We start from the raw sequence: 11224 nt of genomic DNA on the forward strand, positions 1-11224 counted from the left end.
TTCTTGAGAATCGGTTTTGAATAATTACAACATAGATGTTATATAATATGGAAGTAGTGTAGTACAAAGAAATTCACACATCATGCCTTAACATGTTTACTCATATCGTTTAACAGCTTTTTATACGCTTTATAATTCTCGTTCTTATCATTTTGAAAATAATCAACAAACCCCCTATGATCTTTTGTTCAATGGAATTATCGTAAAGATTTGTACTTATTACGCAGTCCTCGAGATCGATACTCGGGAGAATTCCCATTTTATTACTACATTGGTGCAAATAGTACACTTGCTATTTTACCGATCAAATTTTTGGTGTCGTTGCCGGGGACTGCCAAAGTATAAGTTGAATAATAATTCAATGGAAATTTTGTTGCTCTGCAACCAAAATTTTATTTCTCTGTACTATTGTTTCTTTTTATAAATTATAATAATTTTCTAATCTTTGTATGCGAGGTAAGGCCTCAGTTGAATTTCTTTTTAACACAGAACTAGAAATATCATTGTGCGCAAGACGCCGAACAGCTAGACTGGAACTATCAGAAGCAACCCCCATTGTTTCTAAGTCTGAAAAAGAAGAAGTTGTTTGAGTTCATTCGGAAGACTCCGAAACCATATCTGAAACTATGGTTGAAGCTCCACCTCACGTGGAAAGACTTCTAGATGACTATGGAGGTGCAAATGCTCCTACTGGAAGGTTAACAATTGTAAACCAACCAATGAATGTTTATCATTTTCTGTTACACCATTCAAAGATTCGTCAACTCGAAAGGAGACCGTTCTCCGGAAAAATAAATGAAGATGCCAACAAGCATTTACAAAGATTTATGACCATGACGACATCGTTGAAAATTGAGGGACACTCAGAGGAAGCTAAAAAGTTGGTGATGTTTCCGTTTACACGATCAGAAGATGCCGAAGAGTGGTTTTACTCTTTACCCGCGAGAAGCATTATAGCTTGGCAACAAATGGAGACAACATTTTTGAATGAGTACTTCCCTGTCTCTGTGTATCTCCGTAAGAGGTATGATATTGTTAATTTCAAACAGAAGGAAGGAGAGTCACTCAGAGACGCTTACAAGAGGTTCAAGTGATTGTTGGTTGCATGTCCTACTCATAACATGGATGCAAGTGAACAGATGCAAAATTTTGTGAATGGCCTTAGAATGAAGACTAAGCAACTCATAGACACAGCTGCCGGTGGCTCAACAAATTTTACAACAACCACAGGAATAAAGAAAATCATCGAAGCAATTGCAGCAAATGAGCATCTGGAGCTCTTAACCGCAGTGTAAGTCAATCTGAAAGCATCATTGATCTCAAGCTAGCAAATCAAGTTGTGAAGATGGAAGATCAAATAATAGCTGAAGTAGAGCGAAGAATCAAGAAAATGGCTCTTGACACTCAAACGGTGGCACAAGTTCAACCGATTCAACCTATTCAAGCGGTTAGTTATGGAATTTGTGGGGGGCCTCACTTCGCCATGCATTGTGTGGCAACTGCACAACAGGTAGAAGAGATTAATTTTCTGAAGCAGAACAACCCTTACTCCAATGCATATAATCCTGGATGGAAAAATCATCCAAATTTCTCCTGGAAGGACAAACAAGGAAATGTTCAGAAGCAAGTGCCCAACAATATCAAAGTCAACCACAACAACAATAGCAATCATACCAGCAGTAGTTCCACCAACCCCAACAGCAATTTCAACCACAGGTACCAAGAAAAACAGATTGGGAAATTGCCATTGAAAAAATGACGGCTCAAAGTTCCCAATTTCAAGAGGAGACCAGTTGTAATCTAAGAAACACTGGTACTTAAATAAAAAATCTGGAAGTGCAAATGAGTTAGATTGCTCAACAACTCGCGGGTTCTCAAACATCGGGTGCATTACCGAGTGCTACAGTTACAAATCCATGAGAGCATAATAATGTGAGTGTTGTAACCACAAGGAGTGGTAAATCGAAAGAAGTCCCTGAGAAAGATGATGACTAAGAAGACCAATTGCTTGAAGTTGAGTTGGAAATAAAAGAAAATGAGGTTGTGAGTGAAGAGGTGGTAGTGCCTAAACTGATGGTTAAAGAAAAAGTTAGTGAATCAAATCCGGTTGTCAAACTCCGTTTCCCCACAAGAAATCAGAAGAAAGAGAAACATGATAAGAACTTCAATAAATTCTTGGAGATGTTCAAAAAGCTTGAGATTAACATTCCGTTCTTGGAGGCACTTGAACAAATGCCCTCTTATGCCAAATTTATGAAGGATATTATGTCAAAAAAGAGGAGCACCGACACTGACCCTATTGTACTAACTGAAACTTGTAGTGCAATTTTGAAGGGTATGAATATTCCAGTGAAGAAGAAAGATCGAGGCTCGGTAACTATCCCTTGCATTATCGGGGATAGATCTTTCAAAAAGGCCCTTATAGACTTTGGGGAAAGTGTGAGTCTCATGCCGTTATCCATTTACAAGAGGTTGGGGATTGGAAAAGTGCAAGATACCAAAGTGACACTTCAATTTCCTGACCATTTTGTGAAGAGACCTTATGCAGTGGTGGAAGATGTTCTTGTGAAGATTGATAAGTTTTTATTTTCGGTGGACTTTGTCATCTTAGAAATGCCGGAAGATGAAGAGATACCACTCATTCTCGGTAGACCATTTTTTGAGACCGGAAGATGTTTGATAGATATAGAAGAGGGCACCCTGACTCTAAAAGTTTATGATGAAGAGTTGAAAATTGTGTGCGTAATTGGGCCCGCTAGCCGTATTACCAACGTGTTACCACAAAATATTCCTAAGGCAGGTTGAAAGCACAAGTAATGAAAAAGTCCTGTGAATGTGGGGACCATACCCTACCAAAAGGTAAAAAGATGTTGAAAGCAAGTAAGAAAGAAAAACAAACCAAAGGACGAGGCCGACAGGGAAAGCTGGCTTCGCCAACAGGCCATTATGTCGACCCACGCGAGGTTTAGGACTTAAAGAATTGTAATCAAATGTGCAGAAGACAGCTTTGCCCTAACGTCTGGGCTGGAGAAATTTGAAATTTAAAATAAAATAGGAGTTCCAAAAGTAATAAAAGCGTCATAACGTGGAGCGGTTAGTCAGACATGGGTGCGGCGGTTATGCAGATCGTGTGTCATAACATCTGCTAGTTTCTAGGAAGTTAGCTTAGGAGTAGTTTTCCTCTAGTTTAGTATAAATAGGAGTATCCCACAAGGGGCTCAGGGGTTCACTTTGTACTACGAAATCACTTGTAAGAAAACTTCCCATTCCCAGCGCGAGGAAGCAAGAGTTTTTCTGAGAGTGCTATGTACGTGAATCACCACATTTATTTCAATGCAACTTCTCTACTTTTCAATTGTTCCCGTTGAACATTTTATTTTAATTTCTTTTGCTTTTGAGTTATCATTTTACGTTGTCGTTTACGCTGTCGACACTGACTCTATCACAATCATAGAGTTCACCAAAAGCGTGTTCGTAGTATACATCTTTTGAATGTTATAACGTTGTCGGTCACGAGTCACCTATAGGCGATAACATTGTCTAAAACCGTTCCTGTGGAAAAAACCCTACGCTTGTTCGACACTTTCTTGGGAGCCGTTCCTCACAAAGTCATTTCGTTGAAGTTTGGACAAGTTTCACTTGCACTAGCACATGTCCAAGGATCAACTGGTCGATCCTACAAGTAACCCTTCGTTTTAAGCCTAGGGAGGACCAGCGGTTGTTTACCAATTTCCACAATAAACAAAATGGCACGCCCAGTGGGACGGTGCTAGAGCAGTTACGAAATTGCATGAAACTTAGAAGTGGCAAGTTATATAATAAGCCACGAAGTAGTGTGAAGATGTCAGAAACTAACATTGATGAAGTTCCACGAGGGACTTTACCAAATACGGAAACAGTAGTTTCACAGGTTGTCACTTTGTCGCCGATGACAAGTGCAGCCCTAACCATGTCGACTACGGGTGCGGTTGGAACATCAATTCCTCAGCCTCCACCGGGGGGTTCAGGATCAACGATAACAACGTTCAGACCTTATGTGCCTCGCTTTGGCACCACAAATCCGCTTTATGGAATGCCGTATTCCTTAATGCCCAGATATCAGTCGACATCCAGTGCATCACTGTTTTCAAAAACAAACCCTCCCTTGCAAGGATCAGCACAAGGGGGCAACATAAGGAACACTACTCAGAACAGAACCATGTCGCTGTCGAACACTTCAGTAGCGGTGTTGAGACAGCAAATGGATGATAGTAACCATGAATTGCTTAACATGTTGACCAACCAGATGGGCACAGTCTTCAATCCACTAATACAAGAATCTGTTGAAACAAACAGACAGGTGGCGAACCAATTGACGTGTTTATGCAATTTTCTGGGGGCACCGGCCCGACAGATAACGCCAACGATTAGACCGACTGTTCCTGTGCAGATAGAGGTAGGGGCAGCGGAGGAGGAGACAATCCACGAAGGATAAACCATTAGACCCCTACAATATCAAGGCGTCGAATTAGGAGTTACGGGACGTAACCAGATGGTAATGGTCAACTGATAGCAGGATGCTGATTAAATCGTCGACCAATACCGACAAGAAGACTTGGCGGTGGAAAATAATTTGACAACTATTGTCGAAAGAATTATGGCTAGAAATGGCATGGGTGCTACGTTACAAAGGCCATTATACATTTCCCCGTTAGCTGAATTTATTCTCCAAGTCGAGGCGCCCAGGGGGATGAAAGTGCCTAAGTACACTAAATTTGGGGGAGAGTCTGGTGAATCAACAATAGAACACGTCGCCAGATACTTAACAGAGTCAGGGGATCTAGCTCATAATGAATGCTTAAGAGTAAAAAACTTCCCTTCCTCTCTGACCAAGGCTGCCTTCACATGGTTTACTTCGTTGACCCCAAGTTCCATCGACTCATGGGCCAAACTAGAAAAGAAGTTCCATGAACAGTTTTACGAAGGACACTCCAAAATTAGTTTGGCGGAATTGTCTAGTATTAAGAGAAGGTTCGCTGAGAGTATAAATGATTATCTGAATTATTTTAGGTCTTTAAAGGCTAGGTGATTCACACAAGTGCCAGAACATGAACTAGTTCAAATGGCCGCAGGAGGTTTAGATTATTCCATTAGGAAGAAGATAGATCCAACTATTGTGAAAAGTATGTCACAACTGGCTGACAGAGTCCGACATCTATAACGATTGAGACTAGAAAAAATTAAGCACAATAAGTCTAAGAAAGAAAAGGTAGCGTTTGTCGAATATGACGCGACAGACCCAATACGTGAGGCTGATTATGCTTCATCGACCGAATTAGAAATCGACGTGGCTGAACTAAAGCCAGGGTCCGCCTGTGAGTGTCGCTCATTGCTGCCTGCGCAAGGAAATAATCCTTTCGAAAACAACCCAAAATTCCCTTCGAAAACTTATACTTTCGACGTGTCGAAGTGTGAGGAAATTTTTGACTTATTGGTCAAAGATGGGCAGATGGTGGTGCCGCCTGGTACTAAAATACCACCGTTGGAACAAAGACAGAAAATAGGGTTTTGTAAATATCATAACTATCTTGGTCATAACACCTCTAATTGTTACCTTTTCAGGGATTTGGTTCAAAAAGCGATTCAAGAAGGCAGGCTGAAATTTGCTGGCCGCAGGATGAAGATCGACACTGATCCTCTTCACCAGGTCGAGATCAACATGGTCAAGATCAGCGAATATGATTAGGCCAACATGTTGGAGCAAACTGGGGAAAGCCCAGATGTCGATATAGCTGAAGTTTACCCAAGGGCTGATGAAGACTTGGTGGATTTTCTGTATCGCTGCAAAAATAAGGGTTCACAGGTGTGCATGTGCCCAAGGTGTGGTGCTGTCACCGACAAAATAGCAGCAAAGAATTTCCAGATGCTGCAGCTGGGTAAGAGCAAAAGGAATGTGCCAACCAGGGGTTACCATAATGAAAGAGGCTCAAAAAGGGCGGCGGGAAATAACCCAACAAGGCCTAAAAGCTACGTGTCGTCAACAATTGCTCCTAAAGGTACTTGGATCAAGCCTCAGGAAAGACAAGACACCCCACAAGGGGGTGTTGCTGATACTAGAGGAGGTCTAGCAGTAAACTACAGGCGTGAGTTCAAGTCTGAAAAGAGGACTCATATCTCTGAAAACTATTTCGGAAAGAACCCCATGACAAGGACTCAATGGAGATGATTTCAAAGGCGTAAACAGGATGAAAGAGACGCTGCAAGAGGCATGACCAGCGAGGCGAATACTGGGAAGACAATTATTGTGAAGGTCGACACAACGGCGAAAGAACGGATAAGAAAGTACGTCCGTCGACCAGCTGAAAAATGTTCTGATGAAGTGACTGATGACTTCAATTCAGAATCTGAAGCAAGCCTCGACATCCTGGTCAACGTGGTATCAATCCTACCACAAGAATACAAGTGTGTGACTGAAGTCGATGGGTCGGTGGACAATGATGATGCTGAAGAAATGGCTTTGCACCAACCAAGATGCTATTTTATGCTGAACGATGGTGCGGCTGAAAGCCAAGAGGCAGTGTTCGAAAGACCAACGATGAACATGAAAAACCATTTGAAACCACTGCCGATCAGGGCAAAGGTGGAAGGCGTAACCGTTAACAAAATTTTGGTCGACTGTGGTGCCACGGTCAATATTATGCCACACCATATTTTGAGGAAGATTGGCAAGTACGACACCGACATCCGGTCTAATAACGTGGTTTTGTCAGACTATGGAGGAAAGGAGAAAAGCACCATGGGAGTAATTATAGTGAATGTTACAGTAGGTTCCGTGACCAGACCGACACTATTCATAGTGATAGACACAAGGCCAAGTTACAACTTGCTACTTGGTAGAGAGTGGCTACATGGCGTCGGAGTTGTACCCTCTTCAGCACACCAAAGACTGGTGATTTGGAGAGAGGATGGGGTGGCCGAAAATATCGAGGCCAACCAAGGATATTTTATGGCCGATGTGAATAATGTCGGCAAGAAGGAGTTTGTATGAAAGCTGGCCAACATCTCTCCTTGCTTCCCAGCTGAGGATGTATATGCCAATCTAAGTGAAGCTTTTGCCTTTCTAACTCTATGAGACTCACGGCTTCATTTGGTTTGTGGAACGCCTAGATGATCCACCATACACAGGTATCCGGCCGACAGGCTGGAGGGATGCCAGTGATGATGTCTGAGTTAGAAGCTTTAAGAAAGATTTCGGTATACGTTGCCGAGAACAAAATAATGTCGGCCATAGAGGCTGAAGAAAACATGGTTGTTCAGGCCTATGCGTTGAATAAAGGAGGGCATATGGCTATTGGGCCAAAAACCCCAGACAAACCAACTTTGGCCAAAGGGGACTTCGACATGCAGCGTCTGGATTGCATTTACGACAGTGAACCTTTAGGGTTCGAAAAAGACCCAAAGGCACCAGAGAGAATACGACCGAAAGACCCTTTGGAAGAAGTCGACCTTGGTGAGAATGGCGAGAGAAGGCTAACATATATAAGCACCAACATCGACAACAAACTAAAGTCTGAGGTAATATCCATACTTAAAGAATTCAGAGATTGTTTTGCTTGGGATTATAATGAAATGCCTGGTTTAAGTAGAGACTTGGTCGAGTTAAAGCTGCCCATAACAGCTGGAAGAAAGCCAGTGAAACAAACGCCCAGGCGTTTCGCCCCAGAGATTATGGCAAAGATAAAAACAGAAGTAGAAAGACTCCTGAAAAGCAAGTTTATCCAAACTGCAAGGTATGTCGAATGGTTGGCCAATATTGTGCCAGTCATAAAGAAAAATGGGTCTTTAAGAGTGTGCACTAATTTTAGAGATCTAAATGTTGTCACCCCAAAAGATGAATATCCCATGCCTGTGGCTGAGATGTTGGTCGATTCGGTCGCTGGTTTTGAATATTTAAGCATGTTAGATGGTTATGCTGGATATAACCAAATTTTTATTGCAGAAGAAGACGTGCCGAAGACGGCGTTTCGATGTCCAGGAGCCTTAGGGACATATGAGTGGGTGGTCATGCCATTTGGCCTGAAAAATGCCGGAGCAACATACCAGAGGGTAATGAACTCAATGTTCCATGACTTCGTTGAAGATTTCATGCAAGTCTATATTGATGACATCGTGATAAAATCAAATGGACAACATACTCACGTCGACCATCTCCGAAAAGCCTTCCTGAGAATGAGGAAATGTGGATTAAAAATGAATCCATTAAAATGCGCTTTTTGTGTGCAGGCAGGCGACTTCCTGGGTTTTGTGGTGCACAAAAAGGGCATTGAAGTAAACCAAAGCAAAACAAAATCCATTATGGACATCAAGCCTCCGTCGACCAGAAAGGAGCTGCAATCTTTTTTGGGAAAAATAAATTTTCTTAGAAGATTCATATCAAATCTAAGTGGAAAAACAAAAGCGTTTTCCCCACTACTTCGACTGAAGAATGAAGAGTTCAAATGGCAGGATGTGCACCAAGAGGCTTTCAAAAAAATCAATGAATATTTGACTAGGCCTCTAGTATTGGCCCCTCATGTTAGGCATAGGCCAATGAGATTGTATATTGTAGCCTCAGAATTGACTATAGGAAGTATGTTAGTCCAAGAGGATGAAAATTGTGTCGAAAGACCTGTGTATTCCTTAGTCGAATGCTTAATGATCCTGAAACTAGGTATAGTGACATTAAAAAACTATGTCTATGCCTGTATTTCTCTTGTACGAAATTAAAGCAATATATCAAGCCTGTTGATGTTTACGTATCTTCTCATTTTGATATTATTAAACATATGCTATCTAAACCAATTTTGCATAGTCGAATTGGGAAATGGCCTTTAACGTTAACAGAATACTCCCTAACATACGTACCCTTGAATGCGATGAAAGGGCAGGTAGTAGTAGACTTTCTGGTCGACCATTCAATGGTCGAAATGGTGCAGAATTACGTAGATTTAGTACCATAGAGGCTATACTTCGACGGATCAAGACATAAACATGGAGGTGGGATAAGAGGAGTCATAATTTCTCCAGATGGAATTCCAGCAGAGTTCAAATACAAAATCGAAGGGATATGCACCAATAATGAAGCAGAATACGAGTCATTGATCATCGGACTTGAACTACTGCTGGAATTGGGGGCAAGGAATGTCGAAATTATGGGAGATTCAGAGTTAGTGATTAAACAAGTATCAAAAGAGTATAGGTGTGTTAAAGAAAATCTGATCATGTACTTCGTGGTTACCATCAGACTGCTCAAGAGGTTTGAGCAAGTCAATCTCCAACACATACCACGCCAAGAAAACCAAAGAGCAAATGATTTGGCACAGGAGGCTTTAGGGTATAAAATGTCGAAAGACCAGGACGAAAAGATCCAAGTAAGAGAGAAAGTACGGGCGACAGTGTTGTCACCGTCAGATCTGGCGATCATGAAGCTGGGGGCAGTAGATAAAAATCATTTTGAAATTTTGGCTGTCAACGACGAGGGAGGGAGTGATTGGCGTAAACCGCTAGTCGATTACTTACGTAATCCCGTGGTGTCGACAGATCGAAAGATAAAATATAGGGCCCTTAGCTACGTCTTGGTGAATGATGAATTATTCAAAAAGACAGTCGAAGGAGTGTTATTAAAATGCCTGGGGGAAAGTGAAGCATACGTGGCTGTATCGAGCATACACAGCGGGGCGTGCGGGGCACATCAAGCAGGTTTGAAGATGAAGTGGCTCTTGATGCGTTCAGGAATTTATTGGCCTTCAATGTTGAAAGATTGCATTGAATTTGCCAAAGGTTATCAGGAATTCCAATTGCATAGGGGCATACAGCATGTGCCTGCAAGCGAGCTACACACAATTGTGAAACCCTGGCCATTTCGAGGATGGGCGTTGGACGTTATAGGAGAAATAAAGCCAGCCTCGTTGAAACAACAAAAGTATGTGTTAGTCGGTATCGACTATTTCACAAAATGGGTCGAAGCCATAGCATTACCAAATGTAAACCTAGAAACTGTGATAGGCTTTGTCCAGAGTTACATCGTTTGCAGATTTGGCATACCAGAAACTATTAGAACCGACCAGGGGTCAGTCTTCACTGTTCGAAAAGTGCAAGAATTTGCAAAAGAAATGGGAATCAAGTTACTGACATCTACCCCCTATTACGCACAGGCGAATGGCCAAGTCGAAGCTGCTAATAAGGTGATCATCAGCCTAATAAAGAAACACATAGGAAAGAAGCCAAGGAATTGGCACAAGACGTTAGACCAATCCTTGTGGGCATGTCGAACGTCACCAAAAGAAGCGACTGGAACAACCCTATTTCGACTGGCTTATGGGCATGACGCAGTATTGCCAGTAGAAATTCAGGACCAGGCGGTCAGGACCCAAAGGCAATATGAAATACCTTCTGAAGATTATTGGAGTATGATGACAGACGAGTTAGTCAACGTAGACGAAGAAAGAATGCTAACATTAGATTCTCTACAAAGACAGAAAGAGAAAGTCGCCCGAGCCTACAACAGAAGGGTGAAAGGGAAAGTGTTTGCTGTCAACGATCTGGTTTGGAGGGTGATCCTACCTATGGACAGAAATGATAAAATGTTGGGTAAGTGGTCCCCAAATTGGGAAGGACCGTTTAAGGTTTTGCAGGCCTTTTCTAATAATGCCTACGAGGTCGAAGAGTTGGCACTAGACAGGAAAATTTTAAGAGTGAATGGAAAGTACTTGAAAAAATATAAGCCCCTCCTTCAAGAGGTCAAAATTTTGGCAGACTAAAACATATGTCAAAAAATAAAGTTGGAGATAATTATGTTAGATACCAACGGCAAAGGCACAGAAAATAAGTATACAATGCTAAAGGCAAGAAAGATAACATTAATGTGGCAAGAAGCCATTGTTTAAATATTACAAAAAATAAACTAGTACAATCGATATAAACGGTCAAAGCTGGCCGAATTTGGATTGGAAAGATTTAAGTTCAAAATTATAGTGCAAAGACATAGGCTCCAAGGTGTCGGCACGGGCTTTGAGTTTTTCAAGCGTTCCTTCCACGGTCATAAGCTCGTCAGCAATCTCAAAAGCATCTGCTCCACGGTAGCCTGGGCAGGTTTTAACACTTCATCGACGAAACGTGACTCCTCCTGGGTAATGGACTCCAATTCACCGTCTAAAATGGCAATTTGACGTCGAAGGGCATCAATTTGTTGACGTATCTCAGCGGC

The 11224-nt window shown here is 41.9% G+C and overlaps 1 protein-coding gene across 1 annotated transcript; it reads left to right on the forward strand.

Annotated features, from left to right (window-relative positions):
* Nucleotides 1-2073: 2073 nt before the first annotated feature.
* LOC127122448 (uncharacterized) lies at nucleotides 2074-2805 on the forward strand. Its single transcript, XM_051052786.1, has one exon. The coding sequence runs from the start codon at nucleotides 2074-2076 to the stop codon at nucleotides 2803-2805; it is 732 nt and encodes a 243-aa protein (XP_050908743.1).
* The last annotated feature ends 8419 nt before the right edge of the window (nucleotides 2806-11224 follow it).

Source organism: Lathyrus oleraceus, chromosome 2 (assembly GCF_024323335.1).
Source record: "Lathyrus oleraceus cultivar Zhongwan6 chromosome 2, CAAS_Psat_ZW6_1.0, whole genome shotgun sequence".
Taxonomy (NCBI): Eukaryota; Viridiplantae; Streptophyta; class Magnoliopsida; order Fabales; family Fabaceae; genus Lathyrus; species Lathyrus oleraceus.